This window comes from Seriola lalandi, unplaced genomic scaffold, assembly GCF_002814215.2.
Source record: "Seriola lalandi dorsalis isolate HSWRI2012SDOR001 ecotype SW California unplaced genomic scaffold, Sedor1 jcf7180002054893, whole genome shotgun sequence".
NCBI lineage: Eukaryota > Metazoa > Chordata > Actinopteri > Carangiformes > Carangidae > Seriola > Seriola lalandi.
Window position 1 is genome coordinate 1,426 of NW_019525445.1, and position 13,653 is coordinate 15,078.

General features: G+C 40.3%; 1 protein-coding gene across 2 annotated transcripts in view; it reads right to left on the reverse strand.

Moving 5' to 3' along the window:
* Positions 1–977: 977 nt before the first annotated feature.
* LOC111672108 (transcription factor COE1) overlaps positions 978–13,653 on the reverse strand; it is an 88,884-nt gene continuing 76,208 nt past the window's right edge. The window contains exons 12-17 of one of the 2 annotated variants that reach the window (XM_023429403.2): positions 8,806–8,871; positions 8,519–8,681; positions 7,950–8,132; positions 6,670–6,867; positions 5,646–5,714; positions 978–4,299 (exon numbers count right to left, since the gene is read on the reverse strand). In XM_023429403.2, the coding sequence (XP_023285171.1) occupies positions 5,647–5,714; positions 6,670–6,867; positions 7,950–8,132; positions 8,519–8,681; positions 8,806–8,871 (678 nt within the window). In that variant the 3' untranslated portion in view covers positions 978–4,299; position 5,646. The remainder of the gene's footprint in view (positions 4,300–5,645; positions 5,715–6,669; positions 6,868–7,949; positions 8,133–8,518; positions 8,682–8,805; positions 8,872–13,653) is intronic. The other variant, XM_023429405.2, reaches the window with a different exon arrangement.

Here is a 13,653-nt window from a genome sequence, read left to right on the forward strand (position 1 = left end):
TTTTTATGACATTTTTATGCCTTGTTATACTATGACATTTTATGCCTTACCAAACTATCAAGTTTTTATGCCTTAGTATACTATGACATTTTATGCCTTACTATACTATGACGTTTGTATGACATTTTATGCCTTACTATACTATGACGTTTTTATGACATTTTATGCCTTACTATACTATGACGTTTTTTGACATTTTCCATGCTTTACTATACTATGATATTTTATGCCTTATTATCTTAAGACGTTTTTAGACGTTTTTATGCCCTATCATACTATGACGTTTTTATGCCACTTTATGCCTTACTATACTATGACGTTTTTATGACATTTTCTGCCTTACTATACTATGACATTTCATGCCTTACTATACTATGACATTTTCATGACATTTTATGCCTTACCCAAACTATGACGTTTTTATTACTTACTATACTATGACATTTTATGCCTTATTATCTTAAGACGTTTTAGACGTTTTTATGCCTTACTTACTATGATGTTTTTATGCCTTAGCATACTTTGACGTTTTCATGTCTTTTTGTCCTATAGCATATTTATATACAGTATAGCATATAAAGGTTTTTATTCCTCACTATTCTATGAAATGTTTGTGACTTTATACTCCTGTCTTAATACACTATGATGTATTCATGATTGTATATGCCTGAGTATATGTTCATTTTAGGACTTTTCATTCCTTATTATAGTCTGACTTTTTTTCATGCCTTATTATAAATAATTTTGATGACTGTACTATGAAGTTTACATGACTTTTCATACTTTATTATATTGTGACATTTTCTGCCTTTTTATGACTTACTATACTTTGACTTTTCATACCTTATTATAATATCATGCCTTACTATACTGTCTCATTTTTATGACTCTTCATGCCTTACTATACTATTACATTTTTATGACTTTTCATGAGTTACTTTAATGGTGTGGTGTGGTTTGAGAAAAAAGAAGACACCTTTTCACAGAGAAGAAAGAACTTTAATTAAATATAGTGAAGAGTCAAAAAGTTATTTTACACTTCAAAGTTCAAAATAATAATAATAAAAAAAAATCAACATTATCATCTTTACAGTAGTTTCCTCTGTACTCTTCCCTTCCACACTGATACTGCTGATAATGTGTGTGAGTGAATGATGACCACCACTGTCAGCCTGAACGCAGACAAGCCTGTGATAAATGTTAGAACTGTTGTTGGACAAGTGCTTCATCATACTTCCTTAAACCAAACCCTCTATTCACTCCTTCCTGTACAAGTATTTATATATGTACTATAAAAAAAAAAAACATCCTTCAGCTTTTTATTTTAGAGGAAAAATGATGACACTCACACTCAGACACACACACTTGCAGGCACTCACATGTAGACGCGAACAGAAGAGTGGTCTCCAGACCCATGTTTGAGATAAAATAAATAGGTGGCTCATTTTTAAAGAAAAACATGAAGGAACGGGGGGAAGGCAAACATACAGAGTATTAATAGCACAATCAAAACAAGGTGGGGGAGGGAAATGAACAGAGGACAGGAGCATAGAGAGGACAGAAAGCCTGACCGGAGCAAGAGAAGTGGCTGCAGGAGGAAGGAGAGAGAAAGAGATTCTTTTTTTTCTTCCATCTCTTTCAGCCTTCATTATTCAATCTCAAAATCCATCACATGGAAGACAAACACAGATAATTATATCAACAATTTGGTAAACTCTACACCTAGATAATGCAACAAAATGATGCTAACTTTAACAATAATGATACAAACAACATTGTGACAAAAAAAAAAAACAACAACAAAAACATCCTCCTCCTTAACTTATAAATCATAAAACAATACACCATGGCTTCTTTTAGTTTGATTGAAATGAGCAGTGGAAGTATGGCTTCTAATAAACATACACTATATAATACACGAAACAAACAGTTTTCATAACATTCAAATCCTTAGACATGAAAGACAAAGCAAACGAGAACATGTGAACATATTCAAGGAGCTTTCAGGATTTATTTTCAGGGTTTCAATTGATTTCCTCTTGATAATGTCTCTGTTCTTTCATCTCAATTTGTTTAACTTTTACTTATAGACCTTCAGTCTTAGTTTCTGAGGCTACTGACTTCTGGCTGATGAAGTGTCTTTCACCCAGTTAGTTTAAATTGGAGGTCCAGATCTCCTCAGACAGTAGTTGATATTATTTCTGTTTATCAAATGAAAAGAAATTTACTATGTCAGCACATGATGCTAGTTAGGTTGTATGTCTGGCCAAGTATCCAAGTTCATTTTCAAATAGTTTTTAGCTGTGGCAAATGTCAACGACCTGAATGACAAACAAAGATCCATTTGTGAACGCTACCTGCTGTAGGTCTGAAAATGACACCCTCATACAGCACTGACAGTTGTAAATAATAACATTATTGGCTTCTGACTGAGTGACAACACAAGATGTGATGAACAGCAGAGAAACTCTGGCATAAGACTGTTTAGGCATTAACGTCTCAAATAAGGGCTTTGGCAAAAATAAACAGAACATAAATTAAATTCATTAAGACTGTTGAACCACACACTGAGCTGTACGCTCAGACTGCAGGGCTGAGGGAGCAGTGACTTTCACAACAAACCATCAAGGAGTTATTTCATACACTGCGCATTTAAGACATGTTGCTGGCTCTGCGCTGCAAAAACTGGAAATCCATATTTCATCTTTACTTCTGAAGAAAATATGTGCAAGGGCAGATTTTAAAAAAAAAAAGGGTACCTCAGTGAAGTAGGATTTTTAGACTCAGTTGAAGATTTAAAGACTTGACAGTTCTTGCAGCGCAGAATTTAAGACACACCAGTGGCTAATTCTCTCACTCAAACTGTTCAACTGAACCAGATCTGTGGGTAGGAAACAAAATCAATCTGATTGGCTGTATAATCACATTCAAAATCCAAATTAAAACAAATATTTAAAATCACAGCAAACCAAAAAAAAAAAAAAAAATAGAGAAATAAGAATTCGTTTGTTAAGACAAAAAGATGTGAAAACAAATCACAACAAAATCAAGGTCAGAATGGCAGCAGTCTTTAAGACATGTTCTCCCTCTTGCAGAGGTCGCTGTGGCTGTGTGCGACTTTAAAACTGATCATAGTAACAGATCCAATGGACGGACTCATTGGCATTGAGTTGTTGGGTCAAATCCTGAACAGTAAAGCTACTGTTGGCATCCAGTAATCACACACTCCAGTGTAGGGAAGGAGCTGCATTCGTTTATGGCCTTTTTACATTTAGCTATCATCAAATCTGCCCTGGATTAGCGCTGCAGCAGGTCTAATCTCTCCTGTGAATCTTGCACGGTGGGAATAAATTTCATCTTGGCTCGTTAAATGACTGAATCTTTTCTTTCTCTGCACGTTCTGTTCGCTGAAAGGTAGATTTGCACTTTTTAGAAAATGTAGCACACAGGAGCAGCAGTGCACAAAGTACATAAAGCAAGCTCAAAGTAAACATTGGGATTTCTTGAATGGCTAAAACTGCAGCATCAGTCGCAGGCGGGAAGCATCTGAATCCTTCAGGCTGATTGGTTCAGTGCAGAAGAAGTGTTTGTGCTGTTGTGTGAGGATTTGGCAAAGAGAAGTGAGTGTGTATGTGTGTGGTTTGGCTTGTCTGTGTCGGCTGGATTTGACCCTGTAGGAATCCTGCAGCCTCATCATCATCATCATCATCATCATCATCATCATCATCATCATCATCATCATCATCATCATAATGATCATCAGTTTTACTCATTGTATTCTTCACATTATATTCCTTCATTAACGACCAAACTTCATAAATAGAAAATCCCTCATGTTGGATACAGTTAGAAGATGATTATCACACGTTAACTGTTGCACAAAAAGAAAACAAATCAACAATCACTCGAGGGAGGAAGTGGATTCTCTCCAAAATAAATACACTTCCAGTGTCCGTGGAGAGTCATAATGTAGGCGTGGCCATTCTCCTATAAAAGCATCAAGGTGTACAAAGTCTAAACAATGTATTTCCTTGCAAATAGTTGTTCTCTTGCAGTTGTTTTTTTGTGTTAGAAAGGGCCTGAGTTGGGTTTTGTTCCTTCAGATAGGGACAGCTGCTTCCATCCCCGACCGGAGTCTGACTCGCACCGAAATCCTCCGCCCAGGATCGGTGTGAGTGTGCTTGGTTCATCTCGCACACAGTCGCACGCACACACACACACACACACACACACACACACACACACACACAGTCATGTACTCACACCTTTACATGGGTGGGACGATCATTCCAGGGATTGCTGTCGGGTGGAGAAAGAGAGGGAGAGGAGGGAGGGGGACAAGAGAGAGAGAAAAAACTTTTTAAACATCGCCAAATATTTTCATCGTCATAAAAAAATTCACTCGTAAATACATCAATATGTTTTCCCATCTGTGCAGCTGTGTGACTGCAGCGACATTTAAACATCAATAGATGAATAAATCAGTAAAACCGAGTGGGGACACGTCATCTCAGTTGGCTCTTAGTGATGCAGCTCACACACAAACACACACATTTAACTCAGCTTGGGAACAGTTGGCGCATTTTTACTGTATGTTTGTATGTGTGCCTGACAGATTGCATCATGGCGTGTGTTGTATTTAAACCCAAGGGATGGGTGTCAACATGTGAGAAGCAGAACCCAGCCCAAAGTGACACACACACACACACACACACACACACACACACACACACACACACACACACACACACACACACACAGTATTAAATTAATGGTTTTATTTGGTTTAATTTCATGGGAAGTGAAAAATGGAAAGAGAAAAAAGAATTGTTGTTTTAGAACCAGCTTGACAAAACTTAACAAAATGTATTGTTTCAGCGGAACCTCCATTTTTTTCTGTTTTTTCTTTTTTGTCTCAAACACTCACGAGCACACAGACACATGCACACGCACACACACGCACGCGCGCACGCACACACACACACACACACACACACACACACGCCCTGTAGGGCAGGTATACCGACAGTATAAACTGTCAAGAGAGTCGAACAGCTGTCATTGTTGATCGCTCCCTAGTAAGCTGCCAGTGTGTGATCACAGAGTGTGTGTGACAGAGGATAGTGTGTGTGTGTGTGTGTGTGTGTGTGTGTGTGTGTGTGTCTGTAAGTGGCGTGTGTTTATTTGAGCTCTGCTTTGAGGATAAGCTTTGAGTTCCCACACCCCCGCACATGCTCTCTCTCTCTCTCTGTACACACACAGAAATGCAAGTGTAAATTCACACACAGCTAAACAAAGTCAGTAATGTTGAGAAATAAATTCACTGTGCCAAATGTCTTTTTTTTTTTGGTTTCTGTAAATATCAAACTTCCTGTCTTTTTTTTCCCAGCCAATAGAAAGCCAGAGAGGAGTTACCAGGCAACAGAATGGCTTGAGATGAGAGGTGGATGGAAAAATTAACGAGGCAGAGGGTGGAGATGTGATGGTAAGATGGAGCGAACATGGGAGAGAGGAAAATGACATGCAGAAAAATGAGAAACATGTGAAACATGACAATTATTACTTCACTGAATTGTTCAGTTCATTGAAAGTTGGAAACGTAATTAGTTAACAGAGTGGAGTGAAGAAACAGTAGAGGAACATACTTCAGGTGAAGGCCAGGCCTTGTAGAGAGCTGGCTGTTGAGTACTTGCTAGAGTCCACAAATGTCTGATCTGGTAGAGAGGCAGAGAGACAGGGACAGAGACACAACGAGGGACGGGTGAAAGTTCAGAGGAATCACAAGAGGAAGGGTTAAAAGTCGAGAGAAAAAACAGGAAAGAGAAGGGGAAAAAAACTGTTAATCCAAAAGTTGAAGCAGTACGAAAAGCACTGAAGAAACAGTTCATTTAAAAGCAATTAAAAGCAATTTAAAAGCTCAATCCATTGTAAATACTAAGTAATAATAACCACCTTTTCCAGAATGATAGTGAAACAATAATAAGTAGTAAATGTGAACGTAGCCTGATGCTCTTGTATAATGCTATGAAAACAGTCGGACGTCCAAAGTGCAAGACGTTGACAATGAAGAGTTCGTTCTGTGTCCCCTCATGTATGAACGTCAACACTGGTTTTAGTTGTAAATGTTTCAAATTGTAACCACACAGAAGTCAGAGAAGAAAGTCATGACTCGTGTCATGACGTGTTTTCGGAAGGCCCTGACCTGCAGGATTTCATGACAACTTTTCTTCAAAATAACGCCCAGCAAAGCGTTTCATTGGTCAGTCACATACATGCAAGCGTGTAGGAAAGTCCGTTCTCCCAACTGGACGGCTTGTGTTATTTTATGTCTGTTTTAACGTGGCCTTAGAGTTGAATATTACGTGAAACCTTTACTTGTGTGGATTATATGTGAACAGTGAGCGGCTCCTTATACTGTCGCATTCAGATTTCTACATGTTATTCAGGTAACAACCACTTCTACTTCACTCATTGAGTTTTTTTTTTTTTACTTCAGCATTCAGTAAGTAGGAACTGTTTTCACCGTGAAAGTGAAGCCTCTCGTACTTCAGAGAGCAGGATATGAAACACAACAGGGACTATAGTTACAGATCAGTTTCAATAAACTCATCAGATAAGCATCATTTACATGCATCCTCTGACTGACTGGCTGTTGTCATGGTAGATTACCTTGGAGCCCGTTGCCGTTGGCGCTGGTACAGGAGGGCGGAGGGGAGGAGGAGGGCCTGACCACCGGGGCGAAGGCGGATTTCTGCTTAACGGCCGCCGACACCATATTGGCCGGAGAGAAGGAGAAGACGCCAGAAGAGGAGGAGCAGTTGGAGGGGAGGGAGGTGGATGAGGCCATAGTGGGACTGGATGGGACAACTGGAGTGGTGGAGGAATAAGGAGAAAGAGAGAAGGAGAGATGTGGGATGAAGAGGTGAAGGGTGGATTGAGGATGAAGGGTGGGAATAAAGAGAGAGACAATTTATGGTTATTTAATGGAACATGGTTCTCTAATTTATTATTTCACCAGTTACATTAGAAATTCTCCACTATGTGTGAGAAATAGCAGAGGTTAAACATTACATGCTTGTAAAGAAAGAAAGAAAGAAATAATTGCTTGAATTTGGAGTAGGCTCTTTAGTTCCAGTGAAGGTAAACCTTAATGGTACAACATTCATTAACATTTTGGATAACAGTATGTTGCTATGGCAACACTTGAGGGGAGGTCTTTCTCTGTTTTAACACAACAAAGTTTGGTGTGGAAGCACAGAGCCCCAACCTCAACCTCAGAAGCTGCCACATCAGCAGATCATTGCCCTCTGTTTAGGAATGAAATGTTCCACAATCACATATGGGTGTAATGTTTCTGTGTCTACATACTTTTGGCAATGTGGCGTTTTATATTAAGTGTGTAAGTGTATTTTATGAGAAGTGACACGTAAGCCTACTTTCCCCAAGTCAAACGTCTATGTCCTCTTCCACCTGCATCATCATCATCATCATCATCATCATCATCATCGACAAAAACTTCAGCGGACAAACAAAATCTTTCATCTCTCTGTCTCTATCCAGTTTTACTTCCCTCTCTCTCCCTCTTTCCCTCTTGCTTTCTGCTAAATGGAAAAGAGATGCAATTAACCAACAGAGAGAAAAGAGTTGTGGCTGTCAGATGAAAGGCAGCGAGGGAAGGAGGGAGGAGATGGACGGAGGACAAAATGCAGTATGGGCGGTGAGTTGGTGATTGTTTTTGAAGACACAGAGACAGAAAGCCCCATGGGGAAATCTCCACACAGCAGATCTGAGACTCTCACTTTGTGTCTACAAACATTTTGTGTGTGTGCTTGAGTATGAGTATGTGCACACCAATGTTTTTTGTTTTTTTTTCTGCCAGTGTGTAGGTACAATATCTAAGATTTCCTTGTATGTTTGTTTGTCGGGTGAACGTGCTCATGTTCACTCACTAGCATAAGGCGAGTTGGCGGCAGAGCCGTTGAGGAAAGTGGGCGAGCCTCCCAGGTTGGTCATGCCAGCGTTGTTAGCGTAGCCGTTCATGGTGCTGGTGACTGAGGTGTAACTGGTCTGCTGAGGCGTGGAGCTAGGCACGTAACCGTGAGGAGACACACTGCTGCTGCTGCGCACAAAACCTGCAGGACAGAGAAAGAGGAGCAGGACAGTCAGAGTGATGCCGACACAGATCTTACATGAAACAAAATCTGGCAAGTTTCATGTTGACTGAGATTTAACACCTGTTTACTCGACCATACATCCATATTAATGTATTTTCTGTGACAAGATTGCACCACAAGAAGAACATGTTATGTAAAATTCTGTTCGTGAGTGTTTCAAAACATGATTACACTGGGTAATCTCTGCAAAGTATACGTATTTTCATTAACGATGTCCCTGTAAATATGTCACGACTCTGGCTTTGAGCGACCTGTGTAATATACAGTAGACTCAAGTCTTGGAACAATGTGTGGTGATGTGCATTTGATGACAAACGATGATGGGAAACAGTCTAAGGTCTTACCCTGATTGGCCTGTGAAGGTTCAGAGACGTTGACGGACAGCTGCCCGGTGAAAGAGTTGACCCCCATCATGCCGGTGTGGGTGGAGCCGGAGAGCTGGGTGTGTCCTCGAGGAACGCTGTAGAGAGCTTCTGCGATGTCCGCCGCACGCTTCAGGATGATCTCCTGCAGGAGCAGAAAAACATAAAAGAATAATTACCAATTAAAAAAAAAAAAAAAAAAAAAGAGAGAGAGCTGACGTGTTGTCTTCACACTTGTTCCTCTTTCAGTGTGGACGTCTGCTCCTTACCTGGTTGTTATGGGGCAAACCATAGAGGGCTTCCACCAGGTCGGCTGCTCTCTTCAGAATAACCTCCTGAGAGAAAAAGAGAAAGGAAATAGGTTTGTGTGCAGAAAACACATGTAGCTTTCTTCTACTTTTTCTTCTTCTGTCTTGTAGAAGGTCTTGTAAAAAAAAACAAAAAAAACATCTAAATTATAATCCACCAATAAATTAGATGAAGCTTTTAGATGCACACGGAGACACACATGCAGGCATATTGCAAAGAATGACAGATAAAAGTTATTTTAAAAAAGAAATGCCGCCTCTTTCTCGTCACCTCCCCCCCCGCCCAACACACCATCAACCAACATCCATTTCACCATCTATTCATGATAAACAAATTGCTCTTCACTCCTTTTAAAGGCAAATAATCTGCTGTCAAGTCAAGTGCTTTTATGCGTCTAAATGACATCTTGAAGTGACAGGTATTTAAAATAAACTCTAAAGTAAATCTAAAGTGCACAGTAGGCTCCTCTGCTGCGCATCGCTCTTCACGTCAGACCACACTGATCCCATGTGGGCAGTTTTGGTCTGGAGCTGCTGTGTTGCTGTCACAGTCCAGACATTCCTTCAAAGGGCAACACTGCGGTTTTTTGTGTAAAAAGTTCTTCTAGTTTGTGACTAGAAGAAGTGGATTTGTCCCACAGTTCTCACATTTTCATCTCTCATGATGGAGGATGTCATTAATCATTCTTGAATTTCATGATTTTATCGTCTTCCTAAATTTCTTCATCTCTCTCCATTCTCCATGCTGCTTTCCCGGTTCATTTTCACCATTCGCTCCACCACTCCCTTCCTCCGGCTTTGCCTCCTTTCTTCTTATTTTCCCCACACACTAACATCTATACAATTCCTTTTTTTTTTCAGTCTCTTTATTGTTTCTCCTCTCTTCCTCACCCGCCCACTCTCTCGCTCTCTCCCTCTTTCACTCGCCTCCCACCCCGGGGTCTAAGGTGTCTTGTTTAACAGTTAATGTGTTGTCGTTTCCACAGCGTGAGGCCGCCCGGCGACAGAGAGAAAATTACTCTGTGCTTCACAGTATTAACCTGCACTACACACACACTCACACACACGCACACACACACTTATGGTTGGCTGCATGTGTGCTCTCCTGTGAGCTTGTGCCTGGTGGAACATATTGCCTCTCCATCAGTGTATGTGTCTGTGTGTCTCTGTGTGTGTGTGTGTGTGTGTGTGTGTGTGTGTGTGTGTGTGTGTCTGTGTGTGTGAGGATATGTGAGGTCACAGAGCCAGTCAGCAGTTTTAGTGTGCCTGTCCATGGTGCTAAATTCAATCCTTTACACATTATTACGGCCACGCTGGCTCTCTGTTAACCTCTCATTATTAGACTGGTGAGCTGAGCAGCTCACACACACACACACACACACACACACACACACACACACACACACACACACACACACGCGCACACACACACTAACACTCACTCACAGAAACCTGATCCTGAATGTTCGAGCAGTTCCAGTAAGGCAGTAGCTGATAAACGGGAAGGAAATATGATCCTCTGGTAACATCATCATTATCAGGTCTGCAGGCTTCTTACTCTCCATCACTCAGAGCCTCGGACGGCTGAGATCGATGCACCTCCAATACTTTGCCTATTTACGTCTTTCATATTTGGACACACAGCTACTCACATCGCCTTATTAATCTCTCTCAGGTTGCATCTGTAAATAAGAAAGCATTGTTCGTCAGATTACCTCCCGCTTAACACAAATGATTGTCGCTCCCAGCTGCATTGTGTTGATATGAATGAGACTAAAAGTGTTGTTGTAGACCTTGTTTCAAAACTGATTTAAAAAGTCTAATATAATCCGGGCTCTGACATCCTGAGGGCTTGAACTTGTGTCAGTAGGACAGCCTGCAGCGACAGTGAAAATACATCTGATTATGGCGCCAAAATTAAAGCTGTTTTCATGTTTGTTTGTTTTGTTTTTTTTTTTTTTGTGAAAATGAGAGGTAAATACATCTGTCAGGCACCAGTTCGAACCCTTGAACTGAGTTTGTGCCATGATACTGCAGAAATGTGTTTCCTTGATATGATGATTTGAGTGTCAAAAGGTGTCAATATGTCTAAAACTGGGATAAATTTGGTTGAAAAGTGAAGGTGTTTCACGCACATTTCAATTGTCAATAGTTTCATATTGAGTTTTTATCGGCCTCAGGTTCTCACACACAGGTCGTTTAGTGGTCGAATTGATCTGGAGTCAGATAAAAGCTACAAATTTAAATTGTAAATTACTACAACAAGGGTTAGGAGACAGATCCTGTAAAGGATATTTCCAATGACTAACGTAGCCCCAGTCCAGAGGAGTAAAGTCTTGAGAGAGAGTCGGATGTTTTTACATCTTTTCAACATGTGGCTAGAGTGCGAATCAAAGCACCTCCTGAGGTGATTTTCAACAATCAGATTTCCGTCCGTCTTGAATACTTCTTGGGTAAAGTCATACTTAGTATTTGCTGAGATCGGACAGCTGTATGATCTGCCCATGATACATGAAGTGACTAAGTGTAACTGCACTACATGTCTAAAATACTTGAACTGTTCTGCCAAATTTAGTCCTGGGGGGAAAACTTCATTCTTGACCTTGGAAAAAGTGGTTTGACAGAATACTGCAGGTCCGCAGACTACATTTTTTTCCCCAGAACTTTTACCTACATGTCAAAGTCTTCGTTGTAAAGTTTGTTTCATAAGTAAGTTCAGTGGACTTTCAGAGGAAACAATCTTACTCTTCCAAAACTAGTCCAGTTTTTAACCTTAGGTGTCAAGATGTTTTTGACACGCCAATCAAGTAGTTGAAGTTGAGTAGTGTGACAGAAACTGACACTGAAGTGTTTCTTTTTTAATCACAGACTCCTGCCATTTTTATTTGATTCTTGTAATTGCTGCAATAAAACCTGATTTTAAAGCCTTCATCTCTAATATCTGCCTTGATTCATGTGATTGTCCTACATTGTCTTTATCTGTTGTCAAATATTTATGGAATATATGACGAGCACTTGTCTGTCATTTCACTTCCATGCCTTGTCAGTCTTTAAAAACATTTTTCAAGATTCAAGTACTTGATTGAGCTTATTTGAGTCATCCTCAAGATGTTTTTTTTTTTTTTTTTTTTAAATATTTAGTATCATCTATTCCTGTCTGTTCCAGTTAAATATGCAGACAGTCAGACAGAGAAAGAGGGGATGAGTGAAAGAAATGACAGATCTATTGGCAGAGGTAAAGAATAACAGGAGGTGTCTAGGTGCTTTTACTGTCTGAGTTATGACCATCCCTAATGTGATAACCATACATTACGCACACACACACACACACACACAGACACGCTGACACACACATGTTTCATGCATTAGGACCAGGAAACGCTGAGCCGAGTATCTGTGGGGTCAGATGTGTGTGTAACGTGCGTGTGCCAGGCCAGCACAGACATGACACACACATGACTTATTCCTCCCTAATGCTGGTACATTAGCCGCTTGATCCGCTTCTAATGTCCCATTAGGGATGCCGTACATGCAGGGTCACACCTCGCACAGGGATGATGTCATACTTTACATGAGGGCTCAGGGGGATGTGGGGCACAATCACTCACATGTACATAAAAGTATTGACACACACACACACACACACACACACACACACACACACACACACACACACACATACACACACCATCTGTGGGACATCTTCTCTTACCAGTACGTTGTGAGATAGGATGTGTGGTTTCAGATCTCATCTCTTCGCACTGGTGATGTGACTGTATTGAGTATAGAGAGAGTTTCATGGCTTCATGCCTGTGTGTTCATGCATCACTGGGATTACTCATACTGGTGATGCTGATGACATGACCTCAGTGCGATACATGACATCAAAATGAGTCGCATAGCTATGTCAGCTGAGTGACTCACACAGGAAGTCACCAGTCTAACGGGGTGGACACACACTGATCTATCTATCTATCTATCTATCTATCTATCTATCTATCTATCTATCTATCTATCTATCTATCTATCTATCTAGTGCATGAATATTGTTTTAAACAATATACAGTACACCAGTACTGAACCTGTGCATTGCTTTTCAGATATTCTCTTTTCCAATGGTCACAAGGGCCTTGAACAACAATAGAGCATGCTCAGCATATTGGCAGGAACCGCCCGCCGCTTGATCTAAAAAATACAATTTGTGCCGACACATTGGCTCATATTTATTGAGTGCTCAAATGTAAAACTTAAGATGACCCTTACTGTCTTTTACTGCTTTTGTTTTTCTTCCACCATTTTCTGCTGCAGTGAAGACGACACTACAAGCCAAGGGAGTCGAATGATTTCTTGTGTGTCCACAGAGGCATCTCTGCTCCTTCCTCTCTGAGTTACAGGCAGACTGAGCCTCACTGGTGATTTGTTGATCAGAGCAATAAAACTGCTTTATAGCAAAGTTATTGATTATTAGAAAGTTTCAGATTCTTGAAGATACTAAAGGTTTTACTCAAGATTCTTCAATCCTGAACAAACATTAATTCTTATCACTTGTGATTGTACTGAGAAGCTCCAGGTCTCTAAGTGGGAGATGAAACAGCTGGACTTCTGAGTCCACCAAAGCTAAGAAAAAAATAATAAAAAATTAAAAAAGAGAAAAACACATTGGAAAAGTCCCTTATTACACAACTAAAGCAACAGTCTCACACTGTTCAATGGAACCTCAGAGTTCCTCCTTGTTTTAAACAAGACAGTGAGAACAGTTGCCAGGCGTCACTGTGTGTATGACTTTATACACTAACTGTACGTGCACAT